Below are 18630 nucleotides of genomic sequence, written 5' to 3' on the forward strand. Positions count from 1 at the left end.
GACTCAGTTTCCCTGCACATGTTGGAAAGTTTTCTTGAATCAGACAACCTCAGACATTTTTCCAGGGCTCTCGCATTACAAGTTATGTCAAAAGTTAACGACAAAGCATTTGACACTGTCCTCTCCTGTGTTAACTGGTGCTGCTGTATTTTGTTTTGTGCATTTAACAAGTTAAAAATGTAATTGAATTCCTCTGGCAATTACATTTCTCTAGCTTCTGTACTTAACCAGGGCCAGTTTATTTTTTTGATAAGAAAAAATATAGAATTACCTTACATTAAAAGGGCTTCTATGGATTAGGTTGCCCTGTCGCAGGAAGAGAACAGAAACTGAATGGGGGTTTAAACAGATGAAGATGTGGTGCAGGAAGGCCATTTTCATGTCGACTCCAGATGCAGTAATGGAATCAGATGCCAGGCTAGGCAGGGGTGCTCAGTATGGAGACAGCTCTACTAGGGAAAGGCTGTCCAGAAAGGAACTAGGCCTACACATTGGTTTTTAGGATTCCCAGAGGGTTCTACTGCAATACAATGTTCTATGAAGGACAGAGTGCTCAATCATCCCAAGAATAGCAGTGGGGTAAGTAAAATCACCTGCAGGGCAACAGATGCAAAATCTGGGCAAAACTGGTCCTGGGCTTTTCGCATTATTGAATGGAGCAGCACAATTCAGTGGTAGAGGATTTATTGCTGAGAAGTGGGTTCTGGCAGCAAATTGGTAATTTCAACATTTACAGGATTTCAGCAACAGGAGATGTGTATCATTTATACAGGAGTCTGCTGGATAAGTGAGACGAAGTCCCACCCCAGGAACAGCACAATGAGAGTCCAGTAGATTGACCCTAGAAAGTCGTTCCCACCCCAACTGGTCCCCATGGGACTAGTGCCACAACACCTAGAGAAATACATCCTAGTCCTGGGATCATTTGTAGTCAAAGTACTAAGTCCAATATTGCGGGCATTAGGTGGCTTTTCCGTTCAGCTGGGCATCCTTTCTACCGCCTCTGAGGTCCACAGTCTTCTTAACTGCCTCTCCCTTGCGCAGGGAGTTTTCTTTCGGGGTGGAAATTTTAGACACTCCTGACCAATCATGCAATGCCACATCACCCCTCAACAACTTTCTCAACCCTTCTGCACAGCATTCTGGGAAAAATAAAAATGGTGACTTGAAGTTTTTTTCTGAAAGAGCTTCTCTGAGGGCTTTAGCTCAGACCGGAGCTTACATCACTGCAAGATACTATCCCACCAAAACCTTAAAGGTGAGCCCCTCTTACAATGGCTCCAAAGGTCTGACCCTCCTCCTTTGTTCCAGTGGGTCTGGGCTACCCCAGCTCAGGTGCAGTGTCCTAAGCGAATTATCAGATGAAGATTCCCCCACACCGCTTCTTTTCCCAGGAACTGGATGAATCACTGTTGGTTGCTACTTGTGTGGTAAGGCCTTTGAACCCGTCACTGGGCAGCAGAGCAATTAACTTGGCCGAGGAAAAAAAAAGGGGGGGGGGGGCTGGGGAGAAGATGCATGGGCCCGGAATCGGTTTAGGGGCGGAGCCAGAGAAATAGGGCAAATACTGAGTCCCATAAAATGTGGATGTGTTACTGGGAAATGCAATTTCAAAAGTCGGTGTATGTTTTATCTCGCTGGACTTTATAAGCGTAAGCAGAGGGAGTCTGCACTTTGACAGATTTCACCTATACAGAGAAAACACCACAGATTTTCCAATAAGCATTACAGACCTACACTATATGAATGCCTACTCATATTATAACGTCTACCCCCAAGGTTACTACCAATCCTTACAGTCCCTTCTGCAAAGGCTACCTGTTCAAACATATCAACCTGCACGTGATAGTCGCACATGTGCACGTTATCCAGCCAAATACCTCTTTCCCTAGCAGCGCAGCAGTGGCCTGATCTTAAAATGTGAACACTGGAGGTTAATAAGCTTAGTCCAATTACTTTAAGTTTGGTAGTAATACTCACTGACAGTAAAAAAAGTTTTTAAAAAGAGGTAGTCTAGTGTGAAAAATCCTGGTGGGCTAAGCGGGCAGAACCCTTTCTACGTTGGACTTTTTTTTTTTTAAATGGCCTCCTGCACGGGGTGGGAGCAGGGGAGACAATGAAGTGCCTTGCAATACTGATATTTGTATATGTCAAAAGGGAGTCTTGGAGAGACCTTTTCATGATGAATATATGCACACACACGCACACTCAATGGAGCAGTCACTTTTCATACAGGAACAATAAAGTAATTCAAGTCATGCAGAACAAATGTAAGTTGATAGTGCTGAATCAGAGGCAGTCCAACATCTGCATTGTTTCTACACATGCAGATATAAGTCAGTCAGGTGGATGGATACAAATAAAGAAGCAGCTTGGGAAGAAGAGATACAGAAGACAAGGGTCCGACTTTGGCTAAATATTGTCTGGTGGTTTGCTTTGAGACCTCTGGCTGGTAGTCTATTGCAGGGGTCTCCAACCTCGAATAAGGACATACTTTTGATGATAACGTTGTCCCAAACTACTAACAAATGCAATGGCTGTTACTATAGTAACCATATCAGACTTGGTCTTCAGATTATTATTTTTTATAAGATGCCACATGAACTTCAACTCCTGCAATCCCTCCCTTGTGGTTCTCTGACATTCCTTCCCAGACAAAAGCTTACACCCACAGTTCGACTCACAGCACCAGGGCTCGCTCAACAGTGGCTTTGGTGCATGGCGACTGATTGGGTGGCAGGCTCCAAACTGTCAATCACATTGTAAGTGTGATTGAGCATAAGACTTTGGACCTGGTTGGTTGCCACTTCTAAGGTCTACAACTTAGCAGTGGCGACTCTTCACTATGCAAGGGGCAAAATGGCTAACTTTCAGATCCTCCAAATAATTTTTTAGGCTGGACTACATGTCCAAGAGCTTCCTACTGGCAGAGGGTGAACTACTGTAGCTCCCGAGCTACCCTTTGGAGAGCCTGGACTACTCTGTTCACTGCTGAGATTTAAAGGCAAAAACATAGCGTAAAACTTGTCCTGGTTTTTAACAGAATGAGAAATATAGTTTTCAAACCTATCCTATTATTAATGGAAGCAGTAAAAAATATCCATTTGTCATACATACCAGTTTGAAAGGCAGGATTGGCACCAGCATACATATTAGTAGAATAGGCAGGTGCTGCTGCTGCATAGCCCACTGGGAAACCTGCTGAAAAGTCAGAAAATTTGCGGAGTTGAAGTTCAAAAGTTAGATGCACACAAAACATTTTAAGTTCAGTAAAACTACTAGGTACCAAACGTTTGGACAGCTGCATTTTTTTATTTGGCAAATTAATACAAACAGGCCAGAAGAAGATACAAGTTTAAAATCTTAAAAATTTTCCGGCGACGGGCTCTGTAAGCGAGGGTGTGGGCTCAGCGCCACCTTTCTTCATATCCTTTGGGAGTGCCGCGAGGTGGCGGACTACTGGCGCCGGGTCCACACGGTTATGGGACAGGTCACTGGGGTTGTGCTGCTGCCGGAGGTGCGTCGCTGTGTCTTGAATGTGTGGGAGCCCAATGACTACAGCGCGGCTCAGACTCGGTGGGCGGCCCTAGGGAACATGATTGCCAAGAGGGACATAGCGCAACTTTGGGGCGCTCAACGGCCGCCCACCGTGTCAGTGTGGAAGGAGAATATGGACTGGTGTATGTTTAGGGAGAAGACTGTGTATGTGGCCCGTGGCAAGCCGGGGGCATGGGGTAGAATTTGGGGGCAATGGAACGCGTATCGCGGAGGCATCTGTACGCCCCCCCTGGTAGACACTGATATCGCCATGTCCCCCTGACCCTTGATGGCTCCTGGCGCTTTTTGTAACAACTACATATGGACGTTCATTTCCCTTGACCCCCTCCCCCCCCCCCTCCGTCCCCGGCCTCCCGGTACTCCTCTCTTTAGCGGTTTGCTCAATTGTCTTGACTGGGGTTTCCCGGGGGGAGCTTGACCCGCACTGGTTTCCCACATAACTCGCCTTTTGTTTTTTATTGTTTGTCTTTTTGTTTTTGTGATTGTTGGACTGACGCTTCCTGTTCCTCGAGAACTATCTGGAGCCACTGCGGGGCAGTGCCCTGGGAACTGATTGTAGCCTTGATATGTGTAGATTTCCTTCTGTACCTAGCGGCCGGCCCGGGTGGTTGTAGGCCCATACTTGTAACCGAATTATTGCTCAATAAAAAAAAAAAAAAAAAAAAAAAAAAAAAAATCTTAAAAATTACTAGGAATCACAATATTTAATTACATTTCCCAAGCTGGCAACCAGTAGCAGTAGTAACTACTTAATGATTGAGAAACTGCATCCCATATTGTAAATGCACAGCCTATAGCCCCTGAGGGATCTCATAACTCTCCTAGCCTAGATCATATCCAGGAAACCGCCTGAACAACCAGGATTGTATGGGATTCCATATCCCAAGAAACTTTTGCCATAAACCTATCGCTTTGGAGAAAAATGATTTCTAGGCCCCAAAGGAAGACAGACTCAGACCACCATAGCAAGAGTTTAGATGGTGATTTCTGAAGCCAATGTCATGCAAGACCATGCCTGGCCAATGTCATTAAATACCAATAAACCTAGGAGCAATACCCGGGGAATGCCCTACTATAATTTACAATCCGAGGTGATTTAGACCTTCACCAGTCCATTACAGTGGCTCTGTGAGCTATAGGCGAACATATTATGCGGGGTGTCTGGAATCTGTCTTGACACCAAGCCCTTTGTTTATGTTGTCCAAGCAAGGTGCAGATCCTACAATTAGTAGAAACTACACAACACCTCCCTTGTAACGCCTGATAAGGAGTGAGGTGGAGGGTTGAGGTGGGCCGTTCCCTTACCCAAAGTACCACTGAAAGTCCAGGTGAGCAGGCGGCGTGGCATTGGGGCCTATCTGAGTGCTGGGCCAGAGTTTGTGGACCTCCTCCCCTGTGTTTTCTCTCCATTTTTGGGGGGGGGGGGGGGGGGGGGGGGAGTTGCCGCTTCCTCTGGGGATCCTCACACCTGGGAGCACCTCCGGATGTTGTGGGCTTCAGGGAACAGTGTAGACAGTATCATTGCGCCTCCTGGCAGCCCTGCTCCTGGACGCTTTACTGTTGAGAGGGAGACTTTCTCTCTGCTGTTCTCCTGGGGATGGGGTACCATTTGTTAAACGGACCAAACTGTTGTACTCTCAAACGCTGGCAAGGATTCGGACTGGTTCGGTGATCTGAGGTGTGCGCTGTGAAATGGGGATCTCAGCAGAGCTGCCCCCTAGCCCCACTGTTAATGGCACTGGTACTGGAGCTATTTGCGTTAGCGATACAGCAGGGGGGCTACTATCAGGTTTTACAAGTAATGCCCCAGACGTTTTACCAGATTTTTCCCCTTCGTTTTATATAGCGTGAACTTACCCTGTAACAGAGCGCTTTACATGAGCACCATTTGCGTTACACAAGGACACATTAGTTTTTGTTAGGCACAGGGAGATTAAGTGATTTGCCCAGGAGCACAGGATGTGGAGCGTCATTGCAGAGACTCAAACCCAGTTCGCCAGATTTGAGACCGACTGCCCTATGCCCTAGCAATTAGGCTAAATCTTCTCCCCAGATTCGATATCTGATGCAATTTGATAGTGTGCCCTGGGTCCTTGCCAATCAGGATCCCCGTGCCTGTGTTCTTTTCCTAAACTATTTTTTTTTCGCCAATTGGCACAATTCTGGCCTACCTTTACGTCCCTTGTAAGGGGTACCTATGGTACCAAAAGGTATGGTAGCCAGGGAAAGGCCTCAGAGGGCTGCAGTATGTATTAAGCCACACTCCGAGACATCTCACCACAAACATGCACCACTGCCATTGCAGCCTGCATGTTTGGGTGCTGCTAAAAGTGAAGTCTACATGGGACAAATCCCTGTGTGCCATGCCTGCCCAGCACTACATGAGGCCTAGGTAAGTCACCCTTAAAGTAGGGCGCACTATTTCTCATGTGAGGGTCTATCTGCAGGAGCAGGCTGGTCCCTAGAATTTCTAAGGCCATTCTTAGATATTAGAAGTGCTCAGCAAAGCCATCCTGAGTATACGGTCTGAAAACTTATCATTAAAAGTTTCCTAGCACCATGATGGCTTTACTGAATCCTAGGATGATTGGTATAATAAATCTGCACTGACTCCAGTGTCAGATTTGTTCTTCCCTGCACTCAGGGTTTTCTTGTGGAGGGGACCCCTGAATCAAAACACTCTCGTGGGTGTCTGACTGGTGACCACTAGCCTGCCACCACAAGACAAGTTTCTGGACCCCTATGGTGGAAGCCATCGCTCCCTGGGCCCAGAAACAAAGCCTTTCCTGGGTGGAGGTGTTCACACCTCCCCCCAGGTCAGGAAGAGTCATCTGTGGCCGCCTTTGCAACTTGGCCCACGGCATCTCCTGATATTAGGAGCAGGTACCCTTCCTGTATCGCCCACTTTTCGGTGGGAAGGCAGGCGGGAAAAAGTATACCAGCCCAGAAGGTGTGGCCACCTCTGCCAACACCACTCTTCAGGTAGGGGAGGCAAGGCCAAGCCAACTCGGTGTCCACCATCTTGTAGATGGCAGGTAACCCCCAATCAGGGATACCTTAAGGACAGAAGCCATTGACTACTATCTCGAGCCACCTAAAACACCCCTAAATACAGTATTTTGGGGGCTGCCCTGAACCCAGAAGCTAGATTCGACACAGGGACTGAAGAGCCGTGCTGCAGAAGAAGAGGACCAACAACAACTGGATTGGCCCTAGCCCTACCGGCCTGTTTCCTGCTTCCGAACCCCTGCAAGCTGAAACAGGCACGTCTTGCAGCCAGGAGCCTCCAAGAACCCCGGACACCTGCCCTGCATTCCAAACAGACTCTGATCTCCGGTGGAAACCAGATTTTTCCAACAGCAACCCAAACCAGGAATCCAGAATCCAACTGGAACCGTGAGTCCTCACCACTCTGCACCAGACGTCCAGTCAGAGTGGCCCAGTGAGGTCTCCCCAGAAATCCAGACCTGGAATCCAGTGTTGAACAACCTCCTCCGACCTTCTACTCTACACCTGCAGTGTCATCCGGCATGGTCTCCCCGACCGCAACCGTTGAGAAGAACCAGACACGAAAAGACACCTGCAGCCCAGAGTCGTCAGGTGCCCGACCAATGGTGTCCAGTAACTCTTTGTAGGAGGCTGGTGCTGTATAGACTATACCAAAATGAGGTATAGTGTGCACAGAGTACAGTGAAACAAAAAAGGTAGGTCGAGGTAAAATTAGACAGCACCTTACTCTCTATTTGGGGTAGTGTGGGTGAGCAGCAAGGCTTTTTTCAGAGGGTAGTGTTAAGCATTTCTTGTACACACTCAGGCAGCAAATGATGTCACACACTCAAAGACTGATTTCTGACCAATTTGTTTGTGTAAAAAAATATTTAGTTTTATTTCTAGAACCAAGCCAGGCCTAGTGCAGGTAAGCGAAATAAATGCTTTGCTAAATCTTATGCAATGTTTTACAATTGAATGCAGGTTCAAATGTAGTTGATTAACAAACAGGTAAGTCAAAATGTCGAAATTACTTTAGTTACTTTACAGATTACTTTGTCTATTACCTTTTCTACTCAGTGTGACATGCCTAGATATCACACTGGGACAGACATTTCCTAGAGAAAAAAAGTAAGCAAATCAGTTTTTGTACAGTTGCAGTTTCAGGCAAAACAGTCAATGTATTCCTATAGAGAGAAATGAAGTTATCGGTTAACAGGTAAGTACTTTTGTTGTGAGAGTTGGTATTCTGGGGTTAGAAAAAGGGTTCCTCCAGGGTCAAGGATGCACTCTTGAAACACCCTCAGCGGCACTAGGGCAGCCGGGTGCAGAGTGCGGATGCCCAATGGTAATCCAATATGGAATAGGGGGCCTCCGGTTGGTGGCTGCTCATGAGCAGGCCACAAGGTTTTGGGAGCAAAGCTCCTGGACTTAAGCTCATGGCTAAGGGGGATCCAGTTTAGCAAACAAGGTGCACCCACAGCGGGACAGGGGCGGCCGGGTGCGGTTTTGTCGTCGGGTGACCTGTTTTCAATGGGAGTTGCAGGTTTTGGCTGCAGGCTCGGTCCAGGAAGATTTCTGGGAGGAACCGATAGCTGGGCAGGAAAGTTGGGGGGCTAGGGGACGTAGGTGCACCTCGGATTATTTTATTCCGGGCGCAGGGCGGCTGGATGCAGGGGGTGTCTTTTGAGGTCGGATTTCACCTTACCGGGCCATTCGCGGTTTGTGGGGGATGTCCGTGCAGAGGCTGCAGGTGACGTCGAGGAGTCCTGGAGGGGCCAATCCATGGTGGACTCGGACTCTGGAGTGCTGGGGGACCTCGCTGGGACTGGTGGGCAACTCGGACAGCAGTAGGAGTCGGGTGCAGTGGTGGTTCCAGGCTTTGGGTTTCTTTGGCCTCAGCAGGCTCGGAGTCTTTCTTGGCTGTTTCTTTTGAACAGCAGTTGTTCACAGGAGATCCACTCTTTGTTGAAGTCAGTAAGTCCTCCCAGGATTCTTGAGGTCGCTTATGCAGGACAGGGTGTCTTCTGGCAGTCTCCTCTGCTGGGCGTCTTCTTTTCTCCTTCGTAGGCTGAGGGAATCAGTCTCCTTGGTTCAGGGCTGCCCCCAAGTATTCTATTTAGGGGGCATGTTAGGGGTCTCGATGTCACTAGCCAATGGGCTATTGACCTTAGGGCAATGGTCTTCAATCTGTGGGGCGCGACCCCCAGGGGGGGCCTGGAGTCCTGGGAAGGGGGGTAGCGCATTTCCAGGCCTAACTCCTGCCTGGAATGCAAACGTGCTTTGGGCAAACACAACCACACTTGTTAAAATGCTTCAGCTGACATGAATTGAGTCTCATGTGCTGTAAAACTAAGAGGCCCAGCAGACAGGTAAAACAATCCTTCCGCCTTCAGGCCAGGGTTCCTGCTTGCCTGAATGAAGTGCAAATGTACCCTAGGAATGAATCTGCAAATGTAAAGGATGCTTGGGAGTGGTTCTGGCTTTAATTGCTCGAATCACTCCAAGCATTGTGAAAAGATGTGTTTTTGTGTGTGGTGGTTAGCAACTGGGCTGTGAAGTGTGTGCTTGAATTTACACAGCGCTTCGTACCCCTGAAAAGGTGCTGAAGGGACAGTTATGCAAACATAAATGCATTACAAGTATAAAATAAATGCATTACAAGTATAAAATAATGACTTACACATTCACAGTGCTTTCTGTCACAGGCTGTGACCTCTAAGCACAAAAAATACCCAAGTCACTATTTTCCACTGCACCAACCAATTTTAATTCTGTGGCTCTCTGGTTACACACAGACCTATGCAGTGCATTAAATAATAGAGGTTATATAATGTACTGTATAGTGCATTTCCCACTGAGTAACCACTTTTTAAATGTATTTTTCATTTAAGCTACCCATTATTTTATATGTACCTACCTGATGGTGAAAGACCTAAAAAGGAACAAAATATTTTGTGGCTGATTTATGCGAGGCTTGCGCCGTCGGAGCGTCAGTTTTGAAGCTTTGGCGGCACAAGCGTCTCAATCATATCTATGAGGCGACGCAAAGTCACCCTGCGTGGCTCTGAATGGTCTCATAGATATGGAGTAAGACAAAACAGCGCAAGTCGCTGCGTTGCCTTACTCTATGTCAAGTAGGCATTCCATAGGCGTTGCGGTGGGTGTTCCCACACAACTCCCATGGATTTTGATGCTGCCCCAGATTTACAATACTTGTAAACCTGGGGCAGTGCCAAATCTTACGCCTCCCCACAGTAGGCGTAACTAGGGGAAATGTTTTCATTTCTCCTCGTTTTTTCCTCTTTCCATGTGTCCTGCATTCTGCAGCACACATGGAAAGAGGAAAACCCCTCTCAGGATTGTTTTTGTGCTGGAAGGTGCCCCTTCCTGCACAAAAACCATCCAGCCCATGTTGGCGCAAGGCAGCAATTTGTGTGCCAACATAGGGGGAAATTTCATAAATAAGGTGCATTCCAGCCCTTTCACATTGGCGTAGGGCAGCGCTGCAAGAAGATTTGCAGCTCTGCCCTACGTCAGTGCCTCATAAATGAGGCCCTTTGTTTTTAGCCACACCTTTGACCACGCCCACAACCACTGACCTTTGGTTTGCTAAATACGGTTTAATTTATTTCCCCAATGTATAAATGATCTGCTGTGGTAATTAGAGGAGTTTATGGTTGTCGATAGTTAGCAATAATGAGGAGGCTCAAGTTCTAGAGATTTTCATCAGGAGGGGGTCCTTACGCCTAAAAGTTTTTGACAGGGGGGTCTTGGCATCAGAAAGTTTGAAGACCTCTGCCTTAGGGTGACCGGGGGAGCGGGCACAATCCCTAATCCTGATTGGGAAGTGCCTGCCATCTGCAAAATGAATATGCTACTTACCAGTATGCATCTGTTCTTGGCATGTAGGGCTGCTGACATTCATATCTGTGCATAGATCGCCGCCTAGTGTTGGGTCCGGATGTTTGCACGTTGTTGTCCTGGAAGAGTCTTCGAAGTATCCTGGGATAGGTGACTCCTCCCCTGGACTACAGTGCGCATGGGCATCCTCTCCATCCTCAGATTGTTTTTCGCCATTGTGGCAGTGATGGAGTAGATACAGAAAGTGATGACCATGCTTACAGTAATTCTGAGAGCTGCAGCTGCTACAGGCGCCGGGGAGGAGGGAGGGCGATATGAATGTCAGCAGCCCTACATGCCAAGAACAGATGCATACTGGTAAGTAGCATATTCAGTTCGAGGCATGTGGGCTGCTGAATTCATATCTGTGCATAGAATACATAGCAGTACCTCCTATTAGCGGCGGCTACCAGTGCCAGCTGCAGCGGTCTGAAAAAGAGTTTTGAGAACAGCCTGTCCTACAGCTGCCTGCTGTTTTGATTGCACATCTACACAATAGTGTTTGGTAAATGTGTGTGTAGTGGACCAGGTGGCTGCTCTACATATATCATGCAAAGGGATGTTTCCCAGGAAAGCCATGGAGGCCCCTAACTTGCGTGTTGAGTGGGCTCGTGGGGGAATCGTTAATGTGCGTTTAGCCTTTTGATAGCAAATTTGAATACATTTAACGATCCATCTGGCTATACCTGCTTTGGAGATAGCGTTACCTTTGTGGTGTGGGGCAAAGGCAACAAAAAGTTGTTTAGTCTTCCTAAAGATCTTAGTCCTGTCGATATAGTACATGAGGGCTCTCTTCACATCTAGTGTATGGAGTGCTCTTTCTGCGACAGTTTGTGGGTTTTGAAAGAAAACGGGCAGTTCAATAGTTTGATTCATGTAGAACTGCGATATCACCTTGGGCATGAATTTGGGGTTGGTACGTAGTACGACCCTGTTGGCGTGAACCTGTATAAACGGCTCTTGAACGGTTAGTGCCTGGAGTTCACTAACTCTTCTTAAAGAAGTGATTGCTACTAGGAAAGCTACTTTCCAGGTAAGGAATTGAATCTCGCATGAGTGTAGAGGTTCAAAGGGTGGACCCATCAGGCGTGTGAGGACCAAGTTGAGGTTCCACATCGGAGCCGGTGGGTGGCTTGGAGGAATTACTCGTTTGAGTCCTTCCAAGAATGCTTTGATGGCAGGCACTCTGAATAAAGAGAGGTGCTGCCTGTTCTGGAGATAGGCTGATATTGCGGTCAAATGGACACGTATCGAGGTGTACGCCAGATTGCATCGGTATAGGTGCAAGAGGTAACAAATTATGTTTTGGATGGATGCGTCTAGCGGGTTAAGGTCATTATTATTACAATAGATGACGAATCTTTTCCATTTGGCTGCATAGCAAGCTCTGGTAGTGGGTCTTCTAGCTTCCTTAAGGATGTCCATACAGTCAGGTGGCAGGTTTAGGTAGCCAAACTCTAGGACTTCAGGAGCCAGATTGCCAGGTTCAGCTGTTGCGGATCTGGGTGCTGAATCTCTCCATGGTTCTGCGTCAAATGCGCGGGTTTGATCCGCAGCCTTTGATGCGGCACCACGGAAAGTTCGAGAAAAGTGGTGTACCATGGCTGGCGTGCCCACGTTGGAGCAACCAGGACGAGTGTCAGTGAGTGTTGTCTGAGTTTGCGAGCCACCAGCGGTATCAACGGTGCTGGGGGAAAAGCGTACGCAAATCTGCCGGACCAGTTCATCCATATCGCATTGCCCTGCGACTGTGGATGTGGGAACCTGGCGGCAAAGCTTTGGCATTTTGCGTTTTCGCTTGTGGCGAATAGGTCTATCTCTGGATGACCCCATTGCTGGAAGTACGGTTGGAGTACTGATGGGTGTAACTCCCACTCGTGCATCTGGTGGCTGTGTCTGCTGAGCAGATCCGCCATCTGGTTGTCCTTGCCGGGGAGGTGTTCCGCCATGAGGAACATGTTCCTCTGAATGGCCCACTTCCACATGCTCTGAGCCAGATGAGACAACTGTAGAGAGTGTGTTCCTCCCTGCTTCTGTATGTAGTACATGGCAGTCATGTTGTCCGTCCGGATCAACACGACCTTGTTGCACAGGTGTACTTTGAATGCTTTCATAGCCAGGAAGATTGCCATCAGTTCTAGAAGGTTGATGTGCATCTTCTTTTGTTGTGTTGTCCATAGTCCCTGCACTGTGTAGTTGAGTACATGAGCTCCCCATCCCTGGAGAGACGCGTCCGCTGTCAGTATTATTTGTGGAACAGGCTCTTGGAACGGTCGGCCCTTGCAAAGGTTTTGTGGATTCCACCAATGCAGAGAGTTGTATGCCCGACCGCTCACCAACACTAGGTCTTTTAGTTGTCCGTGAGCCTGGTTCCATTGACGTGCTAAGCACTCCTGAAGCGGGCGCATATGTAGTCTCGCGTGTGGGACTATGAATATGCAGGAGGCCATCATGCCTATCAACTGCATGAACACTTGCGCGGGAAGGGAGTGTTGTGGTTTGAACTTGGAAATCAGCATTTGCATGCTGTTGATTCTCACTAAATTTGGCTGAGCTGTGGCCGCCAGAGTGTCTATGGTCGCACCTAGGTACTGTTGTACGTGTGCGGGTTGGAGATGTGATTTTGGGTAATTTAGTGAGAACCCCAGACTGTGAAGGAGGTGAATGGTGCGGGACATGTGGCTGGCACATTGCTGGGCTGACTTTGCTTGAACAAGCCAGTCGTCCAGGTAAGGGTAGACGTGTATGTGCTGCCTCCGTAGATGTGCCGCCACAGTAGCTAGGCACTTTGTGAAAACTCTGGGTGCTGTTGTGACGCCGAAGGGAAGAACCTTGAATTGGTAGTGCTGCCCTTGAATAGTGAACCTGAGATATTTCCTGTGTGATGGGTGAATGGGTATGTGGAAATACGCAACTTTGAGGTCTAGTGTGGCCAGGAAGTCTCCCTGTTTGAGCAGTGGGAGGACTTGTTGCAGGGTGAGCATGTGGAAATGCTCCGAAAGAATATAGCGGTTGAGGGGGTCTCAGGTCTAGTATAGGTCTGAGTGACCCGTCCTTTTTTGGTATTAAAAAGTACAGGGAGTACACCCCTGTACCTAGCACGTGGACGGGTACGACCTCTATTGCGCCTTTTTGCATCATGCTTAGCACTTCCTGCTGTAATAGCGCTAAGTGCTCTGAGGACATAGGACGGTGTTTTGGGGGTATTGTGGGTGGAGTAGAGGTTAATTCTAGGCAGTAACCGTGTTTGATAATATCTTTGACCCACCTGTCCGTGGTGATGGAGTTCCACGTGTCCAGGAACTTTTGCAACCTTCCCCCGACAGGTGTTGTGTGGTCGGGAGGAAGGGAGAGGGCGTCACTGTTTGTTCTTGGGAGAGGATCTGGTATTGCCGTATCCGCGTCCTCTGCCCTTTGTGCTTGAACCACGATATCCACCCCTGGTGTTTTTATCGTAGGTACTTTGGGTGTTGCCCTTGTTGTAGGTTTGCTGTGACCCCTGTCCTCTACCTGCTCCTCTATTACCGGGGCGACGAAAGGAGCCACTCCGAAAGGTCTGCGTTTGGAGAGCCCCCATGGACTTTGCAGTGTCTGTGTCCTTCTTTATTTTTTCGAGTGTGGTGTCAACCTCTGGCCCGAATAAGTAGTCTGGGTTGACCGGCTGGTTGAGGATGTTATTTTGCACCTCAGGTTTGAATCCGGAGATTCGTAACCAGGCGTGTCGTCGTAACATGACGCTAGTGTTTATGGCTCTGGAAGCTGTATCTGCGGCATCCAGTGCACACTTGATGGATGCGTTTGAGGAGTTGTCCCTCTCTGATGAGGATCTCTGCTCCCTCTTTGTATTGGTCAGGGAGATGTTGTAGTAATGTTTCTAGTGTGTCATAATGCGCTCGGTCGTAGCGAGCCAGGAGCGCTTGGGTATCGGCAATACGCCATATGTTAGCTGCTTGGGCCGCAAACCGTTTGCCGGAGGTCTCTAACACCTGAGACTCTTTGTCCGGGGGAGGGGCATCCCCAGTCGTCTGCGAGTGCGCCCGTTTACGAGCATTCGCGACTACTATGGAATCTAGAGGCAACTGTCCTCTAATATAGGTAGGATCCCCAGACGCTGACCTATATTTTTTGTCGATTCTGGGGTTTATTACTCTGGCCCTGGTGGGTTCTTTGAAAATGTCCTTTGCTGGTTTGAGGACACCTTTCAACATGGGTAGAGTTTTAACATGTTTTTCTGAGGATGCGAAAGTGTCCATGAGAAAATCGTCCTCGATGGTGTCAGAGTGAAGTTGAACACCATGATTGGCCGAAGCACGTTCAATGAGGGCGTTGAATGCGGCAGTGTCCTCTGTGGGAGACGTTTTTGCTCCATAGAGTTGCGGGTCCTGTGTATCCATAGGTGCACCAGAGTCTACAGGGTCATCCCAAGCTTGGTCAGGGTCCTGTTGGCCTTGAGGGTCCATCTCTCCGGGGTAGGGGACATGGTCACCCATGTAGTCCTCCAAAACGTCTGTGTCGGAGTGTGTCGGAGAGAAGGACTGTGGATCTTGGTAAGAGGCATGGAGAGGCTCGTAAAGAAGTGGTTCCGAATCCACTGGCAGCTTTTTCTTTAGTGGGATCCGGTAGGAGTCCAAAGCTGGCTCAGAAGTTATCCTCCTTTTGTGAAGCATCATTCTGCCTGTTGCGGCATCGATGATGTGTGAAGGCGACGTCTCCGTAGGAGAGTGTTCTGCAGGTGTGATCCTGGTGTGGGTGACACGTGTTCTGAATTCGAACAGTTTTGGCGCCGTGGATGGTGGCAGGCCAAAAGTGATGTTGGCCGGTGCCGGAGAAGCTTTTTGAGCCTTTTTCGGCTCGGAGCTTGATGTGTCCTGGAGGGCCGCCTTATTTTTGATGCGTTGCAAGGATGCTGAAACTTGCCGCACCTGGAACGCCGATGGTTCTTTGGCGCCGACCGGTTCCGTTGAGGCAGGCGTGGACGTCTTCGGTGCCACGGGGTCATCGAGTCGAGGAGAGGTAGTAGCTGTCGACGGCGTCGATGATTGTGCCTTTGGTGCTGTTTTGGAAGTGGTGTGAGATCCAGCAGCCATTTTGACCTTTGTGGTCGGAGCCGATTGTTTCGGTGCCGGGAGCTGAGGCGGCTTGGCGGTACCGATGGTCTTTTTCCGTGCGTCGGTGCTGACGTCGGCTGCTGCAAGCTCGGCACCGAAGTCCCGTTTGGTGCGGTCGGTGCCGACGGGTTTGGCTGGCGTCGAAGGCGTGGTGGGCTTCGATCCGACCAGTGTGACTTTCGGTTTCTGCTGAACCGAGACGGCTTGCGGTTTCGGTTTCGATGAAGCGAAACCAGCCGTTTTGGGTAGTATAGGCTGCCGCTTAATGACCGAGGCCGGGCCAGAGGGCGGGGCCGAATGGATGTGGGATAGGTCTTGGGTAAGGCCCGAAGGCGATCCCTCGACCGGAGCCACAGACTGACGCACTGGGACATCCAAAGTCTGTTCGGGTAGGCCTTGCTCGTCACCGGAGCTACTCTCTTCGGCCCCTAAGGCCTCATTGTAGTCTCCTACCTCGGTGTCGGCTTCGCCTCTGTGGAAGAGTTGTTCTTCGACGTCTTCCGATCCGGAGTCGTGTTCGGAAGCGGGGCTGGAGGGTAGGTTCTCCACGTCTTGCACATCTTCGTCCTCGGCGTTGAAGATGTCAGTCGGGGCCGGTGCCGCTTGCTGCGCTTCGAGCCTCGCTGCTCGACGATTCCGGAGAGTCTTCTTGGATCGGAATCGGGCACAGGCCATACATGTGGACTCGTCGTGATCCGGTGAAAGGCATTTGTTGCACACCGGGTGGACGTCGACATGGGGATATTTCGCATTGCATACAGGGCACCGCTTGAAGGGCGTCCTCGATTCCATCGTCGATGTCGAGTCGATGGACGGGTATGATGCGAAAAAGTTGGTTTCTGGAAGTTAGTAAACTAACAAATAACTATCGATACCGATCGGGAACAGTACCGACGCGAACTAAAGGCCTTTTGGCCTGTAAAAAGTTTTTCCTAACTTGAGTCAAGATGAGCACATCCGAACCCAATGGCGGAAAAAAACAATCTGAGGATGGAGAGGATGCCCATGCGCACTGTAGTCCAGGGGAGGAGTCACCTATCCCAGGATACTTCGAAGACTCTTCCAGGACAAACAACGTGCAAACATCCGGACCCAACACTAGGCGGCGATCTATGCACAGATATGAATTCAGCAGCCCACATGCCTCGAACTGGTGGGAACTGAAGAGTGAGCTTCACTTCGCCTCCCCTACCTGATGGGTGGGTTGGCAGAGGTGGGCACACCTTGTGGGCTAGCTAATTTTTCCTGCCTGTCTTCCGCCGAAAAGGAGGGGAGACAGGAAGGGGGCCTGCTCCTGATAGCAGGAGAGGCTGGGGGTTGCATCACGAAGACGGCAAGGTCTTAGAAGCTCCCCTGCCACAGATGGCTCTTCCTGACCTGGGGGGAGGTGTTAACACCTCCGCCCAGGAAAGGCTTTGTTTCTGGGCTCAGGGAGAGAAGGCTTCCACCACAGGGGTCGTGGTGGCAGGCTGGTGTGTACCAGTCAGGGTACCCACCAGAGGCTGGTCGTTATTCAGGGGCATCTCCAAGATGCCCTCTGAGTGCATTTTTCATTAAATCCCACACTGGCATCAGTGTGGGTATAATGTGCTGCGAAGTTTGATACCAAACTTCCCAGTTTTCAGTAAAGCCATTATGGTGCTGAGGAGTTCATAATGACGAACTCCCAGCACCATATACTCCCAATGGCATTACTGCACTTCCAATGTCTAAGAATTGGTCTAGACACTGTAGGGGTACAGGGATCATGCACCTGTACCCTCACCACTGGTATAGTGCACCAGCTAGAGGGGTGGCTGACCTATGCCAGGGCAGTGGGTTGTAGGCATGGCACAGGGATGTGTATGAGTAAATGCACTCTCCATATATGTTCTTCTACACAAATATGGACAACCCCCCTTACGACATGGCATCATTGTTCTAAGGCGTTAGAACTATCACACTTGTAAGTGTTCTAATACAGCTGCATTTGCATGCAGGTCTATCTCAAGTTGGCTATAGCTAAAATGATTTGTTTTTCACAGCAACTCATACCGCTTTGACCTTTTCGCTTGCGATATCACACACTCTTACTCGGGTTGAGAGAGTTGGTGTTGGTCTATTTTACAGTTTTTTCTTTCCGGTTTGGAAATATTGTTGCATGTTGCCTGTTTACTTTCTTTTGGAGGCAGTTCTTGTATTTTTCACTCATTTACTCATGGAAAGCACTGCTTTTGGGGCAACAGCATGAAAATATACACATTGTTTATGGAACAGGGATTACTGTCCTGCAAAACTCTGATTTACTTTGTTAGCGTAGGACATTACGTTCTGACACTTTGTATCAATTGCATTTATAGTTTTCCCCTGAAGAAGGGTTTCCCGAAATGCATTGGAAACAACAACACTGAACGCACAATGCGGAACATGAAATGAAATTGTATTGTACAATAAATGGATTAAGCAATGAATACAGTTTGTGTTGATATTGATACAGCAGCAGTACTCCTATTTCTTCTGTCTGTTCACTTGCAATTATAATCATGGTGACATTTTATTTTTTAACACTTACGTTGATATAATGAGAAATGTTCTAAAACCTTTTTTTTTATTCTAGAGAACATATAATTGAATGTAGAGCACCGTAAGGGCCCTAGTTGTGCACCTTGTATTTGTGCCAGGATCTGTGCCCATTATCTGAGATTTACATTGCCTGGCAGGAGCAGGCCAGAAACGTGAGAGAGAGTGTGAGAGAGAAAAGTTACAGGGCCTCTAAGGGTGGCACAATAAGTGCTGCAGCCCTTAGAGGCCTTCCATGGCCACGGTGCCCTTGGTACCCACGGTACCTTTTACAAGGGACTGACATATGGCCAAAGAGGTGTAAATTGGGTGTACAAGGTACAGTTTTGGGAAAGAACACAGGCCCTGGGAACCTGATTGGCAGGGACCCAGGGCACAGCGAGTCAAAGTGCATCAGTAATCTGGCAAAAGCTGAGGGTGTAACTGCAACAGAAACCCAGCTTCCTACACTCTTCAACTTCATCCTCCAGTCGTTTGTTCCCTTCGTCCAGACTTCTGGCTCCAGCCTGCAGCC

At 48.8% G+C, this 18630-nt stretch overlaps 2 protein-coding genes across 7 annotated transcripts in view; one reads left to right on the plus strand and one right to left on the minus strand.

Annotated features, from left to right (window-relative positions):
* Window positions 1-18630, plus strand: part of LOC146785508 (uncharacterized) — a 277646-nt gene that overhangs the window by 235882 nt on the left and 23134 nt on the right. The gene's annotated exons all lie outside the window — the stretch shown is intronic.
* The window catches only part of FAM168B (family with sequence similarity 168 member B), a 223469-nt gene that overhangs the window by 152360 nt on the left and 52479 nt on the right, over window positions 1-18630 (minus strand). For 4 of the 6 annotated variants that reach the window (XM_085634612.1, XM_085634614.1, XM_085634613.1 and 1 more), the window contains one exon: window positions 3118-3201. The exons of 1 other annotated variant lie outside the window; for it this stretch is intronic. In XM_085634612.1, coding sequence (XP_085490738.1) covers window positions 3118-3201 — 84 coding nt within the window. The remainder of the gene's footprint in view (window positions 1-3117; window positions 3202-18630) is intronic. One more of the 6 variants, XM_085634615.1, reaches the window with a different exon arrangement.

Source organism: Triturus cristatus, chromosome 11, assembly GCF_964204655.1.
Source record: "Triturus cristatus chromosome 11, aTriCri1.1, whole genome shotgun sequence".
Taxonomy (NCBI): domain Eukaryota; kingdom Metazoa; phylum Chordata; class Amphibia; order Caudata; family Salamandridae; genus Triturus; species Triturus cristatus.